Genomic DNA, 23,968 nt, shown 5'->3' on the forward strand with positions numbered 1-23,968 from the left:
TCTTTGTCATTTTGACCAGTAGGGCTAAGAGAACTGCTGGTGCACATCCCTTGAGAAATCATGCTACTTCACCTCACGGACTCAAGAGACCTTTTCAAATTTCTTTTCAAAGCTCCATCTGCTTTTTTCATGCTTAGGAAATGACCTTTCATAAGTATAGCTAAAGATAATAGGATAACGTAAAACTTAGAAAACAATGTTTGTTAGAAATATCCTCATCTATGAAAAAATTTCTGACAAATTTAAGCAAATTCACCAAATATTTCACTTAAAAAAAAATAGTAGTCCAGGGGTGCCTGGGTGGCTCAGTTGGTTAAGTGTCTGACTTCAGCTCAGGTCATGATCTCACAGTCTGTGAGTTTGAGCCCTGCGTTGGGCTTTGTCCTGACAGCTCGGAGCCTAGAGCCTGCTTTGGGTTCTGTGTCTCCCTCTCTCTCTGTCTTTCCCCTGCTCGCGCTCTGTCTCTCCTTCAAAAATAAACATTAAAATTTTTTTTCAAAAAAAAAAATAGTCCATTTACCTCCTATTTAATTTGCTCTGGTTTCTGGAAGATATACCAAGTAGCATATAGGGATCTCGGCCATTTAATTTAAAATGGGCAACCACTCTATTTCAATGGAAATTGAATTCTCAGAGGCCATTCTGCTAAAACAGTGAAAGGCTGGATGTGCACAAATCTCAGAGTGCATCAGTGAGAACTAACTGGTTGTTGCCAGACCGGCTTCCTGTCAGGCTGTATAATGCTACCACATTTCACACGGAGCCTCTGCTCTTAGAGGGGACTCAAAAATCACTGTTTACATTTGCTTCTGGAAACACCATTTACATTTAAATTCCTGACTAGTTTGTGAGGAGAAAGTTTATAAACTGTGACTAGAGTGTGTGTGTACGTTGCATATGTAAATATAGAAATAAGCCCAATAAGTTCATACTGGATATTCAAAGCTGGAATTCAGTGAAAAAGAGAGGAGGGCAGTGGATGGGGGGATCTGAATCACTCATCAAGAGAAAGGAGAGGTTTCACAGCGAGTTAAGGCCAACTGTTGTTGATATGAGCACACCTATTGCCTTGACTAACCGTTTACTGTTATGAATGGCTCTTCTTTTCCACATGACGGATTTCCTTCTTCGCTGTCTTCACCTTATAACCTTCTCCCTGCTGTAAAAAGGAATGTATGTGTTAAGATTTCACAGTGAAAGAGTTTTAGTCATAGAGTGGTTCCCATTCTGGTCCCCTGAGGCTGGATTAGGTAAGTGAAACACAGTTTAAAGCACTTTGTCACTTCATGTCTCAAAATACATACAATCTATTTGGCGTAACCACACAAGCCTGGCATCATCGAGGCAAGCTAGAGAGCACCGTCAGAATGAATACAGTAACATAACTATACTTTGGAGTAACTTGATAGGTTAGTGATAAATAAAAGGTTAGTGACAAAAAAAGAATAATAGTAACAAAAATTTTTTAAAGGTTAGTGATAAATTAAAAAAATGAGTTAGCCTGTTCATTTACTTGTAAACTAGAAGAAATCATCACCAAAGCTCTCAAGGCACCCAAAACCAAATTATAACAAATATTAGTAAATTATAATTTATTTTTTCTTAAGCCAACAGAATTTTAAGCAATCTGTTGTATTGAGACTAAAATTTCTCAGGAAAGCACTGATCATGAACTAAACACCATAGGAATGTTGTTGATCTGAGGGACTTTTTTTTTTTTTTTTAATTTGTGGAATTACCAACCCTTTCCTCATTACTGCAGATCAAGCAATCATCCATTTTCCATAAAACAAGACCTCTCTTCACTGAGCACCAGGGATACTTTTCCCTGAGAGCAAAATTGTACAAATACTCCACTTTTCCCAGCTTTATAACAGAAACACAGTAGCCTTTCCAATCTTTTGAGTTAGTCTTGAGAAATTTTCAGTGCACTTTTTCTTATGTAAACACAGGCTATTGGAGTTTCTATTTTCAAAATGAGAAAAGGAAAGGAAAGACAAATAGCCAGAGGTGTTTTGTCTGGGAGATGGAGTTTCATTTGCTGAGTTACACTGCACAGTGGTTAAGATTAGTTCTTTAACTGACACATTGCATATGGGCTGTTATAAACCCAGAGAGGAGAGCCCTCCTCGGGTTAAGATGAGGGAATTCAGATTTCCCTTTGTAGAACATACTGGAAAGGGAAAAATGTATAGATTTGATGTGAGGTTTTTGCCATTCTAACATTGAAACCCTGTACCTTTGCTGGAAGTGAGTGCCCTCCCTCAGGTGCTCTCCACCCTCCCCCGAGGCAGGCACTAAGCTTCAGGCAAAGCACTGGGTGGGAGGCCAAAGTTGGGGGGGGGTTGCTGCCCAGGGGTCTGGTGGTGAGAGAGGGTTTTAATTTTATTTCTCTCATATGCTGTAACCAGCACATTCTACTCTCCATAAATGAACTTATTTCTGAAAACTCTGAAGACAGTAAAAAATATATAATGTTAAAGAACGTTAAGAAGAAGTCTTTTTCTTTGACCCTGATCAAATGCACAGGATGTCAAAAGCAGCAAACACTTCAAGCTGCCACACTGCAGATGCCAGCCTGTTAGCAGCGTATTCTAGAAAGTTCACAAAGTGTTTATCCTCTTTTTCTCTGGCAGCCCCTCTCCATTACCATGTCATCATGTTTTCTCTCTTGTGGGATAGCAATTCGTCTTATTACTTTCCGAGTGATCTGTAGGAAGCAATAGTGAGATTTTTGTTTCTGTTTCAAGGGGTGACACTACAGCAAACAGTAGAAAAATCTAAATCCCAAGAGAAGCGTAAAATCCCAATGATGATTACTTTTCTGGTGATGAGGTTGCCTTCTTCATCAGTAAATTGTTCTTCTGTGACAGATTCACCAGGAATGCTTTTTGCTTCCTCTCCCTAAAGGATGTGGCATAGAGATTAGCAACATACTAGATGGACAGATCTCCACAGCACTCCATAGGCCACACACATGCTCTGCAGAGTTTTAGAGAAAGAAAGTATAAATTCTGCTTGCTACTCCAGGGCAAAGGGAAAAGGCTGACTCCTCTAATGGTTACTTAGCAGGCCACAACAGTCAAAGCAGTAAGCCTTAGGTATGTACAAGACTGACGGTTAGCAGGCAACTCCAAGAAGGAAAAATTATAAAACACAGTTACACAATGCTATATAAACCAAAAGGTTTCATTTTTTGAAGAAAAAAAAAAGTCAATGATTAGAGCTCTAATTAGATCGCCTCATTTTGAGCACTGTGTTTCTAAATTAGTCCTACCAAATCTCTAAATAATTTTTAGGTTGTATTTTCCTTAATCTAAATTAAGATGGTACCTTAGTTGGGGCATTACATTTATTGTCTTTATTAGTTTTTTTTTTTTTCATTTAAAAATTCATTTACTAAGGGTAAGATAGACTTTTTTTTAAAAGTGAAGTTCAGAGTACAGAGAATATCATGTTTTTCTTTAAAACTGAGCTTTTGGAGGTATTAAAATAACTATGTCTGATGGTGTACACAATTTCTGAATACTATCTTCAAGTGAAGGGGTCTTATGTGATGATGGATCATCTAATCTCTATTGCCACAGACAAAAAAAAGAAAAGATCAGTACTAAAGGGATTTAAGATGATGATATCTTTCAGTTAGTGACTGTTATCTGATTTACAAGGGGAAACTGTCAAAGATCTTCCTCTGGTGAATTTAAAAAATGGAATAAAGTCTTAACTCCCCAAGTTGGGCTCATATTTTCCAGCTTGGTAGATTTATATGGCTCCTTAATATCTCCCTATTTGGCTCTATGATTGTACAATAAGAAAAACCAGGGGCGCCTGGGTGGCTCAGTCGGTTGGGCATCCGACTTCAGCTCAGGTCATGATCTCACAGTTCGTGGGTTCGAGCCCCGGATTGGGCTCTGTGCTGACAGCTCAGAGCCTGGAGCCTGTTTCAGATTCTGTGTCTCCCTCTCTCTCTGCCCGTCCCCCACTCGCACTCTGTCTCCCTCTGTCTCAAAAATAAATAAACATTAAAAAAAAAAAAAAAGAAAAACCACTCAGAGAGCAAAAATGGGGCTATATATGCAATATATAACCTTCTTCACTGGTATTCAACATTCAGTTAGTGCCACTTAGTTTGGGGGAACAAGGACAAACATCTTAAGCGCAGACCTACTCTACAGACCTAGTGACCTGCTAGTCAGACTTCTTGGTGAAAAGGTGGCCGGGACAATGCTGTTAGAACAATGTACTGTAGTTGTTGTTCACCTGATGTTATTTTAGGGAAAATGGCAGATCACGAAGTTGACAGCTACATTTCTGGGAGAGCCAGGATTCTAACTCTTGCAGTGTTGTTGGGCTGGAAAGGGTAGTAGCTCTGATAATTTTGTCAGCACCAGCCAATGGTGAGAATGTTCTATGACTGCTTTATGTCACAGCCAGTAGAAAGGCAGAGCCGGTTTAAAATGACAGAGTAAAGACTAAAACATTACCTTGTTTTGCTGCCAAAATTGTTTTCATTCTTTTCTTTTTACAAAATGACTTTGTATTCTTCTAGATTATGGGCTTATAGCTCATGACTGGGTGAGACATGGGTTCATTTTCCTCACTGTGGTAGAGAGGGAGGGAGGTGGGATGAAAATAAAACATGATGTTTCTTGCTGCTCATGTTTAGCTCCCTTTGGCTCTTGCTTATGATTTGCTTCAATTACCACACTTAAGAGAGGGAAGGGGATTGGAAAAATGTAGAGGGAGGTCTCATGCTTAAATGCACTAAAATCTGCAAAAAGTTTTTTATGGAAGTGTTATTTATATTTCCTGTGGGTGGTTTCATATATTTTGGGAAAAAAAATGAATTTCATTTTATTTTGAAAACAAAGGCATAAAGAAGCAGAAAAGCCAATAATAAGAGGTGATGAAAGATTTCATTACAGTTTAAACATGAAAAAATTAAATGTTTTTGAGCTAACTCTGGGAAATGTCTGGTGTTTTGCATAGTAGGTAATTTGAGGATCCCAGGAAAATCCAGTAAAGTAGAATCCTATTAGATACATTATGAATGGACCCTTTTGTGGGGAAAGATGCCAGTTAACTGTTTGGAAAATCTCTGACAGAAATGTGAAAGAAGGTATATTTATAAATATAGTGAATAATAGAAGTAAATGGATTTATATTAATAGCCTTAGAAAAAATTAAAGTCCTACTTCTAAATAACAAGCCATAGAAGTTGTTTAGATCTAGTCTGGCATGTAGGCATTTTCTTTGTTTCCTACTGAAAACCCATACTGTTTATGTATAGCTAAAGATAAAGATACCTCTCTTAACCATAATTGGCCATTAAATACAATCAATTAGTGCTTTAATAAGGCCAAAGTAAGTTGTGTTATGATGTACAAACTCACTAAATTGGGGGAGATTAGTTAGGAATCCATTAGATAAAGAGGGAAGACAGGAGTCAGGAAACATGTTCTCAAAAAAAAAATCATCCATCTTTAATGACAGAAAATAACCTCTAATTAGTTCCTAAAGTTCTAGACAACAGTTTGTACCTTTAAGTAGGCAAAATTTCCCCCCTGGTCTTGTTGATGGCATTATTTTTGGCAACACCTCCCCCCCCACCCCCCCCCCCACTTTTTCCTTTCCTACTTCAGAGGAAAATCACAGCACATATGGTGTCACAGTATCATCCCCAGTGGCCACCTTAATGTAGACTAGCTGTACTTCCCTTTGGACCTCTGCTAGAGGCACTGCCTTTTATAGCTTTTATTCCTCTGTCCTTGAATAAAAGGAAAGAAAACCAGTACAAAATGTACCAATTTGTCTGATGTATAGAACATTAAAACTTTAGCTTTCTCCCCCAAGTGGAAAGGATACCATGTATGTGACATATATAACTTTGCAAGTTATTATAATAGCAGTAAGTGATAGCATAACCCATTTTTATATTCTGAGAAACTCACTTCGAGGAATGTGTGTTTACATGTATATAAAGTGCATGTACATTTTATATATATATTAATATACGTACATCAAAATAACCTGAAGCTCGTGAAAAGTGGTTACCTCTGGGAAATGGAAAGAGTAGATCAAACTTTATATACTTTTGAGTTGCTTGATTTGGGGAAAACATATATGTAAACTTAATTCAGAAGTTAGCAAAAAGTTCAACAGCAGAAATAAAAAGACAGTTGAACTATATAATAAAAATTCAGTTATCTGAATCCTACCAAACTTCACAATAGTTTGGCTGCGAATTAAAGCTTTTACCTTTGTAATCACTGTCTTTGCAAGCTCATAGGACTGAGTAATTTACTGAAACTGCTTCGAAGCATTTGAAACAACTGTGATATTATCAAATTATATAGAAATAAATTAATATGCTTATAAAATCTAAAAGTCCCCACACAATTGGAAGAGTTTGTTGGACTTATTCCTTAGAGACTTGAATACAGTACATGTAAAAAAAAAATTAAAAAAAAAAAAGAACTTCATAAAAAATGGATGAACCTGCATATGACATTACAGAGACAAATCATAAAATTATACTTTCACCCCATCAGTTGTACAAATTTTATGGCTAGGAAGACAGATTCACCCACACTTGTAATGGAATCCTGAGCACACCTACTGCTTATGTGGACACTGCATAGCCACAGCTAGTCCTGGGAGAGATGGAACAACCCCACAATAGTTTTCAACTCCGAGATCCTAAATGTTAGAGGGATCACTATGGCAAACAGCATAAATATGCTGGTTCAGCCCAAGGCTGGACAACCTCCATGAAGCAGGCCAAATTCTCAGCATTCCAATCCTGTCAGATAATTTCCAGGAGAGACAGACCACGGCTGCCCTCTTCCAGGCCGCTGGAAAGGTTTAAGTGGCCAAGTGTCTAATTTGGTCTATAAGAAGCTATTCCTTTTTTATTTATTCTGGAGAACACAGTGTTGTGGAAAAGGCAGGTAGAAGGTGCTGCACTGGAGGGCTCGAGATTAGGTTTGGGGTTGGGGCCTTCCAGAAGTGCTACCGTACTGGAGTGTGATTTGGGCTAAACCAACCACTCTCCAGTCCCTTTGTTTTGTCACCTTGGAAAATGAGTGATTTTAGTATCAATGATTCCTTTCCACCCTAACATTCTCCTTTCATGTTTTTGACAGAGGCAGTTCCCACATTCCAGTTACTGTATATGACGGCAGTTTCCAGCTTTTATCTCAGAAAGATACCAACACATGAAGAGAAAAGCAACAGAAATGTGATCCTTTCTAACTGCCCTGAAACTCTGAACAGAAAAAGAGTAACCAGAAAGATTCTTATACATGTAATTTATAAAGATTTTTATTATATCTATAGTTTTCAATTATAGCTATTTTTTTTAGGTTTTGGTTTCTCCAAATTTGTTGAGTGACTCTATTGTGTACACAATGCACTCCCCAGTTATAAAACCTATGCTCTGATCATTCCAACTCAACCTCCCTAAAATTAAACTTCAAGAAGTGGGGATTTGAAGAGAACACAGACTCCTCTGTTTTATGAAGCCATCATAGCATAATTTCGTCTTTTAAACTTAAGCCCTTAATAAAAATGTTTATATATCACACACGCTTAATTTTATATTAAGCTCAAATATATACATAACACACTCTAACAAAATTACTTAAAAGCTAGCTTGCCAATGCATATCTAGAATTCTAGACCAAGTGAAATAACCCTCATTGATTTGATGGGTTTTGTGTTTTTATTATTTTGTTTTTGTATTCTTTAGAGTAAAACTTCTTTATCCTCTCTCTCTCTCACTTTTTTTGCAGGATTATGTTTATTTTCTTCTGTCCTATATACAGGAGAGTCAACTCATATAATGAGCAGCTTTTATAAGGAGTGAGGTGGATTTGGAGGTGACACCAGTATGTCATATATTAGCATAAAAAGCAAGTTACAAGACAATGTGTTCGGTGTGCTTTTTCAGGACATTTCACTTTAAAATATCATTTCTTGAAGACACTGATTCTGGGAAGAACAAATCCTGCCTGAGCAAAGAGTATGGCTTTAACTCCTTCAGAAAACCTGTATTATTTCTTTCCTCCTAATCCCAGGGAATGTGTGGGAGGTGAATACTTGCAAATATGCTGGATATGCTGGACACCCATAAGTAATTTGGCTTGCCTATATGGAATTTTCAAAGTGATTCGTGCTTTTTTTTTTTTTTTTTTTTGATAGCTATCTATTGAGCTCATGATTGATTTGTGCATAGTTTAAGATTCAGACAAGGACCTATTTTCTTCTCTAATGCTTCCAGAGTCTTAGAAAAACTATACTAGAGCAGATTTGGCAGATTTTGTCCTCTTCTTTCATCTGATCTACATGAAAAATACAAGCAGCAGGATTAAAAAGTTTTAGATACCTAAGCCAACTTCTCTGCTCTCTGCTGGGCCTCCTGACACTTTGGAAAGGGAGGATAAATTTGATAAATGGTTTTCAATACATATTTCCCTTCCTTTCTTTCTCTCCAGAGCTGTCAACCAAGGAGCCTCAAGTTATTTGGACCACCTTCAAAGGTCTGTGTGTTGAAAATGGCTTCCTAGTTTCTGTAGTCAATTATTCTAACATCAAGAAATCTCTCTCTAAAGAGAGTAATGAAGACAAGCACAGGCTGTGAAAAGTGTTCTGCTGGACCTTACCATGCATACAGTCAGTGCTTCAAAAGGCCTTTGTGGGGGGAAATGAAGGTTTATTCATAGTGTTCAACTGTGTTGTAGCAGGGGGAGAATGATATTTTTCACTTCCAGTAAAAACTGCTTCGTATATGTAAAAATACAGACTGATTTTCTGTATGTTAGTCAAGTTAAAAGCCTTTTTTCAGAAGGTTTTGCCCAATTTTGTTTGTCACATACATCCATGCCAGGCTATTACTCCAAATTCTCAGCCATCGTTTGGTATTAAAGAACTGGTTTTTACTTAAGATCTATCTGTTCAGGCAGTAGGAATTTGAGGCTGAGGAGGGGAGCCTTTTAATTATTTCATTCTCCTTCTTGACCTGACCTCATACCTCACTGTGGCCTCGGAGGTTTCGATTGAACGTTTCATTTGATATAAACCAAGATAAAATCTTTGTTCACATATAACACTTTGAGGGAAAGCAGGATACAAATACCAAGAATTCCCAGACAAAATTACAGCTGTCACATGTCAAACACAGGCCTAGACAGAACACTCACTACCATGCAACACAACCTTTTCCTTGTTGCTGGTTGTTCTTACAAGCTTTCAAATATGCAAAGAAACATACACAGAGCCACTTAGTTATCAAGCATGCTAAATTTTCAAGGCCACAAGGAAGGACTTTCTAATCACATAGCGATGCCCCATCACCATCCGGCTACAGGATACCTTTATAATCAAACGCCGGCGAATAACTCGGGTAGTGACTCTCCGTTCTTCCTCTGAGCTCGAATCACTCTCACTGTCTTTCAAGTCCTGATAAATGCATTTTTTAGTATAATAATTTTACCATCACATTTAAAATAAAAGACATTCTGAGAAGGGAAATCAAAAAAGAATTACTTTCACTTGCTGGTTTTCCCTGCTAAGGAAAATCATGATATGTATTTGTGAGAATCTTTAAAAAAGTTTAGATGGAAGAAAATTTTGAGCAGGATTCTAAATGAAATTCCTCTGTATATGTGTGTATATATGTGTGTGCATATAGTATTGGATATATTTAATTACACTGATCTGTATGTGCATATATATGGTAAAGATCAGTGTAATTAAATAATAAAAATAATAATAAGAGACATTTTGGCATCAGAAACTATATGCTACCAATTATTAGTTTGAAGAAAAATTAATATTCATTTAAAACTAGTTTGAAATCTATATTCACTTGACCTTTCATTAAAGAGGTATAGTATGTCTAATTTCAATGAAATTTTGGTCAGATTTGACAACTTTATCAAAAGCTATTTGAAATTTATAAAAAAGTAAAGAATTTACATCAGTATAATTCGCTACATACATTTATAACAGGAATTTTTAGCAGTATAATTGGCACCTAACATGCAACTCGTACTCAGCAAGAGTTTATGCAAATGAATGAAAGAATAATATAAAACATGTGAAAGCTTGGAATCTTATTTTAAAGAACTGATGTGAAAAAAAAAAGGAAAAAAGGGGCACCTGGGTGACTCAGTCAGTTAATAAGCGTATGACTTCAGCTCAGATCATGATCTCATGGTCTGTGTCTTTGAGCCCCACGTCAGGCTCTGTGTTGGCCAGCTCAGAGACTGGAGCCTGCTTCAGATTGTGTGTCTCCCTCTCTCTCTGCCCTCCCCTGCTCATGCTCTGTCTCTGTCTCTCTCTCTCTCAAAAATAAAGATTAAAAAATAATTTAAAGAATTGATATGAAATTAGGACAGAAAAAACACCTGACAGACAAGAATATGGCATAGACAAGAATACAGTAATTGCACAAATATTAATTTTTAGGCAATGAGAATGAAGAGGAATTACCACATAGTTCATAACTCAAAGGGAAAAATATCTTCGGTTTCTACTTCAATGTCATGGTGAACACTATTTACTGAATGATTTTATTTCAAAATTTAATGGTGGAATTCTGATAATAATTCTGGTATTTTGTTTTCTAAGTTTGCTAGTTACCCTGAATCTGATAGTCTCAGAGATAGAAACTATAGTTAATATCCATTGGAACAATCAATGGCAGTGTTGGTATCAATAGGGGGGAAAAAAGTAAAATTGTTACAGGAGGTATCAGTGTTAGCTAATGTGATTTATGGAATGTTTCTCAAATAGATAATAAAGTAGGCCATTTTCCACCAAAGGTATAGTTAACAAATATTTTGAAATATTATAGTAATATCAATCTTGACTTTGTAAGAAATTTCATTTGAACAAAATACCCTACTAAATAACATGGTGTCAAAAGGAAAGAGTTTTCAAGTTCCTTATTCCCTGCAAAGATCTACTGGCTGCTAAGTTCCTTATGAAATTTGAAGTTTTTTTGAAAAGACCATAAATTCAGAAAACTTAGAAGGATCCAAGTATTGTGAAAGAAGGCCCTGAAATGGCTCAAAGAAGCAGAAAAAGGGAAGGAGTTCTTATTGTGGGGGAAAAAAAAAAAAGAATTTCTAATTTGCATTCAGAGATCAGTAGATTAGATGAAGAAAAGGGAAAAATTCAATCAGAATTATTCAGAATTAATTACGGATCGTAAACTGGGGAAGATTTTCACTTGGGTAAATTAAAAAGCAGAACATACATTAATGCAAACACTACCAAGCCTAGATGTCAAGTATGTTATGATTGACATAATTATAAAAATAGAAAGGGGCCATTCTGCCTGTGTTTTGTTTCCACATTCTCCCTGCTAATCTGAAGGTGGAGGGTAGAGAGAAGATGGTAGTAGAATCTCGATCAGGATTCCCTTTAAAGAATTCTCTAGAATTGGCAAAGAGGGTAACTAGGAGACCAAACAATTTTCTTAGTACTTCTTGCCATGGGTCACTGCTTTGAAAGAGTTGGAAAGTAGCAGAAGTTTACCTTGTAACAGCAGGCAGTCATCCGTGTAAGAACCGCACCCGGACTTTTGACCTGATTTTTTAGGGGACAAAAAGGGGGCTGTTTTCTGAGATCATACATCAGATGACTTAGTTGGTTGCTAATGCACTATGGTCTAGCCACAAAGGGCACATCCTGAACATTTTTGGATTTCTTGTAAGGTTGGGTTCTTAGGGAATCTACTTAGACCAATCCCAAAAGCACAATCTCATTTATAAGAAACCTTGAAAACATTTTCTAATAGCAATTATGTTCCAGTACTGATGAACTCAGCTGAGTTTCCATTCAGGGTTAAGGCTTTCATTTTCAAACCCTCTTTTGCCCTCTCCCTGGTTCCCCAATGGCCAATGTGTTTGCATGTGTACATATAAGAAGTGTTTATTTACAGGTATATGATCATTTGATTTCAGACCTTTTCTATGGATTTTAATAGGCTTTACAGAATAAACTTTCATAGTTAAGACATCACTATGTTATTACTTCTTTCTCTATTTTGTGGACTCATTTTAAAAGGGAACATCCAAGGTCGCACTGCGTAAATATACTAGAATGAACTGAAAGAAATCAATATTCAAAACCCATTTGTCAGGAAGTGAAAGGAAGGCCTTAGCATTTTACTTCCCCTCACTTTCCCTCCTAACATGCAGGAAAATGGTCAAAAGATAGCCTGCAGAAGGGAAAAGGAAAGGATATGATTAGTTGATAAGCTGATAATTATTAGCTCCTGAGTGACTGGGAGTTTGCTATTAAAGTTTTTCTAAAGCAGGAGTTAATCATGGACTCAATATTTTACAAAAGACTTTTTTTTGTCCTACCTAAAACACTGCGGTAGATCTTAAGCCAACCTGATGTTTTAGGGAAAACTGTAGGTGCTACTGTTCCAAAGATGCCCATGTCTCAGTCTATGTGCCCACTGCGCAGTTCAGGAAAAGACACAATAATGGAGAGAGCAAAAAGCAGTAAAAAAAAAAAGAATGTAGTAAATAGAGCTAATTTTTATTTTCTTATATCCATCTATAATTTCAGTTCTAAAGTTTTTAAGTTTTTAATATCTAAAAATGATGAACCTCAAAGAACGAATACAAATCTATTAGATGGTACAAGAACACGGAGCACAAAGTGCAAATAATTCTGACAGTAAGGTTTTCAAATTTTTAAAAATGAATATTAAGATAATCATCAGCTTAGATATAAAAATTATTAAAATGAGACCTCTAACTTCCAATTTCTAAATGCTGTCAATCCACCATGGTATATACCCACCTCATTTTAGGCTTGGGCACTATGTTTCTCCAATTTTTAAAACACGCTTTTATAGGGTAGAGCTCTTAGATGGGTCACATGCTATAAACTCTTTAAATTATGCAGAACCACCAGAAAAGGTCTGAATAATTATCCTCCTTCCATAAGAAAGAAGACTGGGTTGGGAGTTAGGAAACTTAAATACCAGACCAAATTAACACTGGACCTTAAGCATAACATCTCTGTAGTTCTCCTTCCTCCTGAAAAATAGCTGAATTGATGCTGCTTGCTTTTTCCTTCTCAGTGAATGAAGGTGTAATCCAATAGCATATGTTCCACCTAGCACTTTGTTCACCCCCTCCATTAGTGTTACATTTACAACTGGGTCATCATAAAGAACCTTGGGCTCAATGTTACAAGACTAATCAAACAAAGTGAAGCATCAGGACTTTTGGTTTAAATGACAGTGTACCAGATAACTAGATGGCATACCTTTTGCTCAGACCCACTGGACCCTTCTTCTTCATGCAGGTTAAGCCTTGGCTTGCCATCTGCAGGGGAAGTCCTACTCATCTTTTTCATACTGACAGGCACACAGGGTTTAGGCTCTTCTATTACAAACTTGCTGGTTTCTTCTAGAGCTTTCTGATAGGCGGCTAGTGATGATGCTGGTTCCTCAACACGACCAGATCCATGGATTTTTGGTTTCAGAGTTTCCTTAGCGCTCTGTTTCCCTATATCATTTTGGGATTCTGGAAAGTAAGATTTTGTCTTTGCTTCTGGAGTGACTTCTGCGTGGCTCCCATTTGCTTCAAATTTTCCAGGTTCTCCTTTGAGATATGAGGTAATGGAATCTCGACACTGATCAGGGCTGCAAAAGAGAAGATGTGGAAATTTACAATGCCAATACATGGCTGAAAGTGGGCTTCAGAAGCTCTAAAGTTTTCACTACCATGTTGTAAACTACTCTTGAAGGCATAAAATAGAAAGACATGAAAAATATGGTCACTGGATTTCAAACTGTGAGGGTCTCTCATGGGTTTGGGTTTTGGGGTGATGAGGTGCTACACAGGGCCCCAGCTCTGCCCCGCCCAACCTGCCTAGTTATGCTGTCCTTGTTTTTGTTTTATTTTGTTTAATTGCACTGCAATAGCTACTTGGATTTGAGATCTCAGGAAGTCACCCTGGGAGGTTCATGGGCATACCTGGAGTTCCAGAACCGCCAATCTAAGGAGGAGGAGATCTCCAAAGCTTTAATATTGCCAGTGAAAAAACTGCTGGCAGAGAACAAAATGCATTCCTTGAGAGCCCTGACATCCCCAAGAACCCCATGTTCCAGTCTCTGGTTTTCCAATTGTGGGTCTTGCCAGCGTGCCTTTGCAGACCACAATAGCCTTGCTTGAGTCTCATCTTTCTTGGCTCCTGACCTGTGCTGACCCCCACTGGTGAGCAGGGTGTTGTTGCTTACCTGTTGCTTCTAGGTCCTGTGAGGACTATTTTCCTTTTAACGGACTATTACAAATCTTTCTCTTCCAACACTTTCTTTTAAAGTGACTTCTAATTTTTACTGGTATCAGTATGGGTTTTATTTTCTAGCTTGTGCATTGTTTTTAGGGTCTTTGCTTATTATCTACAGAATTTGGAAGGCACTGATAAGCGCAATGCAATGTTCTTTATGTATTGTATATGTCTGTGAGTACGTGTGAATTCTTATAAATCAAATTGTGATTATATAAAAAAAACACCTATCCATAGTACACCCTATTCCATATGTATAAGTACAAACAGTCCCAGCACACTGCAAAGATGCTGTAACATAATTGTATCTATTTCCTGTTATGTAACTATAAATTAATGTGACTATATTAGAACGCAGACATCAAAACTAGTGCTATTTGTTGTCTTTGGTAGGGTGAGCACAGAACTCTTTGGTCTTATTCTTCAAAAAGAACTCTGTAAACTCCTTTTTTGCAAAATGTTACAAGCTCCCTCTTTGGGAATTTTCATTGAGCAAGAAGCTTTACCAGTCATATGAAAATATTAAACATGGTTATGAAATAAATTTAAATTGGATGCAAAAACACCTGAGGTTATCACTGGTTGCCACTGAAGTAAGTTATATTTTAGTCTGATGTATGCATAAATAAAAATAATGCCATCTATTACTGACAGACTATTTGTAGCAGCCATTTGGTGGCCATTCTATAGGCTTCCTTCTTCAATCTGTAAACCTGTGTGAGGAAAGTAGTAGTATTCTTATTTTTAAAGTCGGTTAAAGTGACGTTCTTACAGCTTAGAAATTCATCCAGAGTCACAAAATGCAAACCTAATGCCAGTGGGATTTGAACCAATGTCTGAAGGACACTAGGCTCTTACCTTTCTAGAGGAAGTCCAGTATCAAAAAGAACCAGATTCATGATTAGGGAATTATTTTGGTTGTAATCAAATTTCTATCATGGCAATATTATTTGGAGTGAAGAATTACATATGATTTTTAAAGTCTGAAGTCAGGAAATCATAGAAAGGTTTGTATTTCTAAAAGACGTGGAGTTTTATTTATCCCATTATTTTGAAAGCATATTAATTACTAGCTTTGTGAAAAAAATCAGACAAGTCACAAACTAGAAAAGAGTAGTCTTCTAAAGTAAACACAGACATCTTTGGCATGCATGTAAAACTTTTTACATTTTGCTTTAGGCTATCAGTAGTTTTAAGAATTAAATTGAGTTTCGTGTGAGTTTCCCTCTCCAGATTAGCAGAATGAACCAACCTTTAAAGCAGGTATTATCCCCAAACTGGAATGGTAATTTAGAAAAAGAGTAAGTGCTAAAAAGTAGGTGTTTAAAACAAACTATTAACATGTAATCTGTATTTCGCTTTCCTTTTTTCTGAAATGGAGCCATACCTGTCATCCAGTCTTTCTAGTAACCCACCGGTTAGTCTTCGAGCTTGAGCAGGGGGCTCTAGGTTTCCACCTGATGTCTCGTTCTGCCAACCTGCAATTGAAGACATTTCCAGTTCTGCTTGCTGAACACGTTTAAGAATAGCCTGTACTTTTTCTTCTGTCATCTCCTCAGACTCTACGCCTTCTTCAAGTTGAATGTCCTCAAATAGAGATTTGAGTTTTTCTTCCGTCATCTCCTCATCAGGACCAGATTTTCCTTTCTCTTGCTGCTCAGAGCTTACTCTTACTTTACTAGTTTGTTTCAGTGGCTCTGCTGGTTTAACATCTTTTGGGACCCCAGCCATACTTCCGAGGTATTGAGGATACTCACTCAGACATACATTCTCCAACTGGCTCTCATCTACATCCACTGTGCCAGGCATTTCTGTTAAAGGCATTGAGTCTTCGAGTTTGCTGTCTTCTAAGGAAGTGTCTTCTGCAGTTACGACTGGAGGTCCTCCATCTGCTGAATGCTCTACGTTCCCCTGGGAAGGCACTAGCCCATCACTCAGTCTACTGGGGGTTCTAAGGGGAGACTCTATGCTAGAGATATCACTAAAATAATCATCTTGCTGGAAAGGGGTGGGTGGTGTGTAGTGCAACCCTGTGGGAGTTTCCAGTTCCACTTGAAGGGAAGGATAACCTATGGAAGACAGTACATTTGGACTGACTGGAATGAATTAGAGTACATCAAACAAAACACATGGAATGAATTAAATTATATCAGGTATGAAAATGTATGATGAGTTACAGAACAATGTTCATAAATTTATTGGTTTAGTTCAACTAAATGTAATACAATGAAATAAAAGACTAGTGCAAACTATAATAAAACAGAACACTAATTAATTAAGATATAAATGGTTTCTATCAACTTTGATAATTTTAATACAGTAACTTAAATATACAGACTAATTCAATCCAATAAAAAGTTAGCTGTCGTTATATAAAATACATTTATTCCACGGTCAAATTTATTAGCTTTCTACTTTCAGCATGCAAAATCCATATGGTGGTGGACTGCATACAGCAAGCCACAATTGTTATAATTAATTACTAATAACTCATTTGAAGAGCTTTACATAGGAGCAATGCTACCCGACTCTCATTCTTTTTTTTTTTTTTTTCACATGAAATTTACAGCGAAGAAAAATAAATTTAATCTTTGGAAAGAAATTATTATTAGACTTTAGAGCAATAGCACTGGGGAAAAAAAAGTCTAAAAAGATGTTAGGAAAAGGATTTGAGAAGCAGATAAAGTAGAAAAGACTCCAAGGAAAGCTTTCAGGTGTCATAATGTGACAGAGATGAAAGACTTGTGGTGCACATGGAGGTCTTAGTGACTTTGGTGATGCAGACCACTCAGAATCACAACTCAAAGAGAAAAAAGAAATGATACACGACAGAGACAGGAAGAAAGCCATTTGCAAAGAGCTCTCTGAATATTCACAACAACACTGTGAAACACCAGCCTGCTCAGTGGGGAGGTAGGGAGCAGTTCCCTTGTTTTAACCTTCGCTGTGTGGACAAAGGGGACATTTTTCTCCTTCAGCAGAGAAAGAAGTGAACAATGGTCTGGTCATGGTGAGGAAAGGAGGCTTCATAAAACTTCCACCAAGAGGAGAGACAGGAAAAAAAAGGCAACCAAGCACACTTTCTGAATTAATGGTCTATATAACTAAAGCCTAATTTTCCCATCAGTCCACGACAAATATCAACTTAGCTTTTGTGGTAAATTCAAATTACTGTAGGTAAGTATAGTCACCTATAAACCAGAATCTTATTGAAAAGTTGGCTGACATTAACTGAGGTTCATAATCTGCACAAGTGAAATTTACTTCATATACACATTCCTAAATTTTCCTACGAATTTTTAAAATAAGAAATATAAAATATTAAGATGTAGCCACAAAAAGCCCTTGGGAATTTATTTCATTCTATTCTGATTTTAAAATGTTACAAATAAATAAAGCTTTCAATTCTATTGACTATTTCCATTATTTTCTGATTATCCTACTTGTTCTTTTTTTTCTTTTTTTCTTTTTTTTGCTTATTAGTTCTCTTAATTTCTTTTCCCAAAAAATAATATTAAAAGATTCCATAAACTGTAACTTGGCAATAATTCAGAATTTGATATAATGGTCTTTCTTTAGTGCAAAGAGATTGGTTACCATTATATGGTCTCACATATAAGACAAGGCCTTGAAGAGAGTTTTTTCCAAGGTTCTATGGTATGTATGTATGTATGTATGTATGTATGTATGTATGTATTTAAGTAGGCTTCACAGCCAGCATGGAAACCAAGGAGGGGCTCACATTCACAACCCTGAGTTCAAGAGCTGAGCTGAGATCAAGAGTTGGATGCTTAACCAACTGAGCCACCCAGGTGTCCTGCCCCAATTGATGGCATTTATAAGCTTATAAAGAAACCACTTTAGACACTATTGCCCATTGTGTTTATGTTATATGGATAATAAGATATGCTTTGAATTTTCTGTTAGCTTTAACGTTAGTAAGCAGAAACTTTTTAAGAATTTGCCATCTTTGCCACATAACATATGTAGAACTAGAAGTTACTGATTCTTATTAGTCTAACTTTGCCAGTTTAAAAACGGGGAAAAATGCCATAATTTTCAAAACTTGGGATAGAAAAGTATCCCTAGCTCTTCTTCCTTCCTCCACACCATCATCATTTTTTACTCAAAATTCATTATCAGAATACGTTTCCATTTGTAAAGGAAGACAACACCTTGAAAAACATAGTAAGATATTTGTTATCCTTTACTTAATACTTTGATTAAAAAAGCCCCAATTTACATAGGAAATTGAAGGAAAAATGATAATATTATTATATAAATTAATTTAATGTAAAAAATGAATTATGTTGTTAGTGACATCTGTGCTCATTGAATTAGAAATGACACCGACTTTTATATATCAGGCACGGTTTTTCCAAACAATAAATGGAAGCATATGAAGTTAAAATAATGCTAAATAAGTAAAACATGTTTTTGAGAGATGCATTAGGCTTTTTCAGTAAGCGCTTAAATACTTGGTCCCCAAACAAGATTTCACCATTTTATTTAACAATTTGTCTACTCTATGCTTAAACTTGACCCAGTACCTTGGTTATTTGGTAAAAATAACTCACAATTTGGTCTTACCAATATACTAATAAAAGAGTTCACTAGTTTTTTACGTAAATATGAAAATGACAACCACAATGCATTCTCTAGATATGAAATTTTCTTCCACTTGGTCATGTAAAAAATTTTCAAATACCAACTATTGAATATCCAACAGTTAACTTATGCTTTTATACCTCATTATGTGTATTTTATGTAACAGACATTTATCAAGTTTGTTCTATCAGACAGAGTGTTTATTTCCAGACTCTGGCAGAGAAGATGCTGTGAAAATGAGAAATGAAGTCAAGCAAATCACAATTTAGTTGGTTTTAAGTGGCTGCCTTGTCCTCCACACTTTCAAAGTTTATCAAATGATTAAATAAATATGAACGCTAAATTCAATTACCATCAACAGGGTCATGGAAAACATTGTTCTCATCTGCAAAACTCCTGGTGCCTGAAATATTTCCATAATCAAATATTGGTCCTTCTAGCAGAGTCACTATATCTATTCGATTAATTTTTGTCAAGACCGAAGTTAAGGCATCAGCTGAAAAAGGAGAAAAGAGGGTTGAAAACCCGATTAAGTGATTTTCTTCCAGTCACCACAATATCCACACAAAGGCACGGCTTTCTTGACCCGCCTAGAGTTTATTCAGCTCCTCCTGACTGAGCTCTGCCATGTCACCATCCAGAGGGCTCAGAAAGCCCACCATTACAGGGAAGTCATGTTAGGGTCTCAAGAATCACTTTTGAGAAGCTGTGTGTGATGACAGCAACATTCATTCCACTGTAAGATGCCAAGCAGATGGGCCTCAAAATAGCTAAACTCCATTTAGTTACAAGGAGATCTAATAAAATTTTAAACATGTTCCTCTCCTTTCAGCCTGCCAAGATAGATCACCCTCATATTTGACATTGACCATCTTAACGGCTTACTGAGGTCAGGCTGACCCTGGCAAACCCACAATAACTTACTTCCCATTGTTGTGGGTTGGCATTGGCCACGGGACAGCACCACCCCTCCCACCACCCCAGCAAAACTAAACAAAGTCAAACCTAAAAATATTAGAGACTTCTCTGCCAGCACATATGAAGCTGAATAAAATGATTTCATCCTATACCTTCTTCCTTCCTCTCCCTGTGCATCCGTCCCCAGCCACAGCAGTAGCCTCAGAGTGCTTCTGACTACTACCCCACAATTTAACAGCTAGAATTGTATTTTCATTTTTGATGGTCACAGAGAGAACTAAAGACAAAATGCAAAAAAAAAAAAAAAAAAAAAAAATTCTCTACTATTTGCTTTCTTAAAAAGATTCCCAAAGATAGATGTTTGGAATATCAGTGTTAAAATTAAACAAGTATAACTTTAATGACTTGCTATTACTTTATGATTACTCTGGTTTCTTAACAGTAGGCTTATCTAAAACATTGGATATATGCAGTTGTGAAAGTTAAAGTAATATAATTTCAGCATACTTGTAGCATTTTTTCCGTCTCTGGTAACCCATTTTTTTAATAACATGAAGCTTTGAGAAATTAAAGAATTTGGATTTTCCACACGTATTTGATTGATTTCATCCACTGAAAAATTCAGTTCCCTTGCCAGTTCTGTAGAAAAGAAAAAGAGTTACTAAGATTTCACATTCTACTTTTGTCACATATGTTTCATAAAAGTAATGCTCAACTGCCACACAAAAAAAGAAAGGAATTTTATAGTAAAACCCAGTCCAGCCTTGAGCATTAATCTTTATATGCTTCATTTTACAGGAAGCTGTGATCACACACAGGCTGTGACTTAACTCTCTGGAGATAATTACTTAGTTACAATTAGATTCCCTCTTGAGAGATTATTTTACAAAGAATTCTTGATCTGTACAAAAAGGATGCTGCTGGATTCCTTTAAGTCATCCAAATTATTCTTCACAATTTGCGCAAACCTCACCTAAGATGGGTAGGGATACACAACTCATAAATATGGCAAAGGGGGTGCTGGTAGCATGACTTTAGGAATTCCACTTGGGAGGTTAAATGATGACTCCAGACCAGATCGTTGTCTATGTTACGGTATCACTTGTATAACAAATACAAGGGAGATAGCTTTGTGTCCATCTCAATGTCCATACCCATACGCTCAACCTTATTAATCAGAGTGTCTTTGGGAAGACACGTGTGAGCATTAGTAGCTGTCTTGACAGAGGGAAACTAGGAGCCAAAGATGAGAAGGAGCCTTACTTTTCATTATATATTTTTTGTACAGTTAAAAAAATTTCTCAGGTATGTATTATATTAAGTGATTATAGAAATAAATGGGAAACAATTCTTCCCATGGAAAGGGAATTGCTCAAGATTCTACCCTGGTTAAATATTTCTAGCATTTGGCAAAATGCATTCAGAGGCTCAAAAAGGTCCAGATTCTTTGGTCAAGTGATTTCACTTCTGGAACTCTATCATGACTATACATTGAGTTGGACACAATGATTTATACACATGAATGTTCATCTCAGGCTTGTACCATTAGAAAACTGAAAACAATCCAAGTGTTGAACAAAAGAAGAGTTAATTAAGTTAATGCAGTGGTTTGCAAACTGTTTTGATCATGGCCTACAGTTAGAAATACATTGTATATCATGATGTTTATATAAATGAAACCAGATCTTTAAGGAGCAAAACTTAGCCTTAATACACATAATATACAGACATATCCCCCCCCCCATTCTATCCTATTAAAAGCAAAACCAAAGGATGTATTGATTTCATGACTCTCTAGTACACCGTGACCCAAAGTCAGAAAAACACCATTATTAAGTATGTATATTGGATCTTATTTATCCATTAAAATCAAGACCATAGAATATGTAATTTTGTAGAAACTAGGTAACCACAAATAAAAGAGCAAAAAGTTACATTGTGTATATAACATTTTAAAAGCTTTTAGACAAAAATCAAAGTACATTGAGCTGTTAACAGTGGTTCTGAAGGACAGAATTAAATTTTGCTCTTCTACATGATAATTTTTCTAATAATCTTCATTGAGCATAGGTAATTCAAATTTACAAAAGTTAAATTTAAGTTTTAAGTTCTTTCAAGTCCTTTGTGCTTTAAGAAACATACTCCTACTGTCCAACAAACCCTTATGATCCAACTGTATCCTTTGTCTAGTGACGCAGCAAAGAGCAAAGACACACTGCCACTAAGAATTTTACAACATTATGGCTTTACAGCACATCTTCTCCTGAAATGTACCCTGATATACTAAGGACTGGATTTGTCTAAGGCAAATAATGAATAGTTATGGGCATATAATACTGCACAATCAACATTTGCTCCAGTATGTTTTTAGATTACAATGTCTGATGTTAAAATATAATTATTAGTTTTATGTTAGCAAATATTTATACATAACAAATTGCTATTAACTCTCAACAAGCTTCCAAGGATTATGCAGACCACCTGTCTTTTCAGAGTACTACTAGGCTCCTGGTTGTTAGCAGTGGGCCTGAGAGCAGGGGCTGGGTGGAAGGAGACAGGAAGGTTATTAAGTTGGGGGTGAGGGCAGAACTTAGGACATTTAAAGGAAGAAGATGTAGCTGACCTTGTTTGCCATTATCTGGTTTCATATTCTCCATTTTAATAGCATATAGATAATTGTTTCCCTGAGTATAGAATATTGCTGAGGGTATACATGATGACTTAGATGTGACAATGGTTAACATTTCTATTTTAAGCTATTATATTTTGTTGCTGTTGTTGTGTGTTAAACAAAATACACTCAACCTAAAAAACTTAAAATTTTTCTGACTCATGTGAGGAGGATTTTGGGGGCCCAGTTAACATCAAAACTACAAAGCAGAATCGTTCAGTCGACACAGAATTTTATCTTCATCTTTAATGAAGTGAAATCAAGCTAAATATTCATTTTCTACACACTGATCATAAACAGTTTCATTCACTTTACTGAACTCAACTATTTTTGTAGTTTGAATAGATTTATACATGTGTATCAATCTTTAAGAAATTATAATTCAAATTTTAAGCTTCCTGTCATTCTCTTGTTTTCTTCTTTACGTAGTTATTGAAAATGATCCTTGTTGTCTTTGAGCAAAGTGATACAAGATTTCCTTTGAAATAAATCTTTGGGCATAAAAGTGAGTCCACTTAAAAGGAAAAAAATATCAGGTAAATGTACATACAGATAACATGTGTAGGTCATAAAAAGTGTGAAGATGACCTCATGAATGATTAAAATTTGTGAAACCGAGGCATGGATTAATTGAACTGTTGCATAAGAGAGCTGCCCCCTGAGGGCATAAACCATGTTTCAAATTTTGGATGATTTAAAAATCATAGGGCTTAATTGTGTTTTTCTTTATACCAGAAAAAAAATTTACCACTAGGTAAAATGTTATCTAATATTACCAGAAATGGCAGTGTGAAGAAAGTGCCTACATTTAAGGTAAAGTGAGATTTAAATTTCTATTCTTGAGTGTATGGGCTTTGAAAAAGCTTTGAAAAACACAGTATATAAGGTATTATCGGTAATCATCTCTGGGTTGATAGAATTACAGATGATAAAAATGTTTGCTGTTTTTTTTTCCTTGTTGCTTGTTTCTGTTTTACATAATGAACCCCTTGTGAAAGACAAAGAAATTAAGAAACTGTATTTGTCTCACTCAGTCGTGTATACACTTACCTGTCCAACTAAGTCCCAGGTGATCGGCTACTATTGCCATCCTGATATCTGTCCGTTCACATGGACTCTGTGGACCTACGATTTACAATTTCTTAATTAAAATAATCATCAAGAAAGACACGATACTGGAAAATGTTTTTTAGCAGTACTCAGATTTTACAGAGAGACTAATGCTAACACTGTACACTTACATGTGTCCTAGTCACCTACATGAACACTTCTCTTTTCACATGGCTCACTTGATTGTCACCTGCACTGGCCAGATGTGAGACTACATGGATGCTCAATGTGATGGAATCGAACATGCTGACGAGCTAGCTACTGGACAGCGGTTACAGAATCATTGTGTCGGTGAAAACACCATGATGGGATCTCAACATCTCTGCTTTTACTTTGACA

The 23,968-nt window shown here is 36.3% G+C and overlaps 1 protein-coding gene and 1 long non-coding RNA gene across 31 annotated transcripts in view; one reads left to right on the forward strand and one right to left on the reverse strand.

Moving 5' to 3' along the window:
* Positions 1 to 23,968, reverse strand: part of ANK3 (ankyrin 3) — a 342,851-nt gene that overhangs the window by 12,244 nt on the left and 306,639 nt on the right. For 16 of the 30 annotated variants that reach the window (XM_058696413.1, XM_058696401.1, XM_058696403.1 and 13 more), the window contains 10 exons: positions 23,570 to 23,644; positions 20,356 to 20,487; positions 19,283 to 19,426; positions 15,710 to 16,391; positions 13,297 to 13,675; positions 11,545 to 11,595; positions 9,373 to 9,459; positions 2,821 to 2,904; positions 2,651 to 2,710; positions 1,079 to 1,159 (listed from right to left, as the gene is read on the reverse strand). In XM_058696413.1, the coding sequence (XP_058552396.1) occupies positions 1,088 to 1,159; positions 2,651 to 2,710; positions 2,821 to 2,904; positions 9,373 to 9,459; positions 11,545 to 11,595; positions 13,297 to 13,675; positions 15,710 to 16,391; positions 19,283 to 19,426; positions 20,356 to 20,487; positions 23,570 to 23,644 (1,766 nt within the window). In that variant the 3' untranslated portion in view covers positions 1,079 to 1,087. The remainder of the gene's footprint in view (positions 1 to 1,078; positions 1,160 to 2,650; positions 2,711 to 2,820; positions 2,905 to 9,372; positions 9,460 to 11,544; positions 11,596 to 13,296; positions 13,676 to 15,709; positions 16,392 to 19,282; positions 19,427 to 20,355; positions 20,488 to 23,569; positions 23,645 to 23,968) is intronic. The other 14 variants (XM_058696389.1, XM_058696395.1, XM_058696393.1 and 11 more) reach the window with 8 other exon arrangements.
* LOC131492698 (uncharacterized) lies at positions 7,154 to 7,929 on the forward strand. Its single transcript, XR_009252244.1, has 2 exons — positions 7,154 to 7,306; positions 7,794 to 7,929. It is a non-coding gene; the product is annotated as an uncharacterized LOC131492698 (long non-coding RNA).

This window comes from Neofelis nebulosa, chromosome 13, assembly GCF_028018385.1.
Source record: "Neofelis nebulosa isolate mNeoNeb1 chromosome 13, mNeoNeb1.pri, whole genome shotgun sequence".
Classification (NCBI taxonomy): Eukaryota; Metazoa; Chordata; class Mammalia; order Carnivora; family Felidae; genus Neofelis; species Neofelis nebulosa.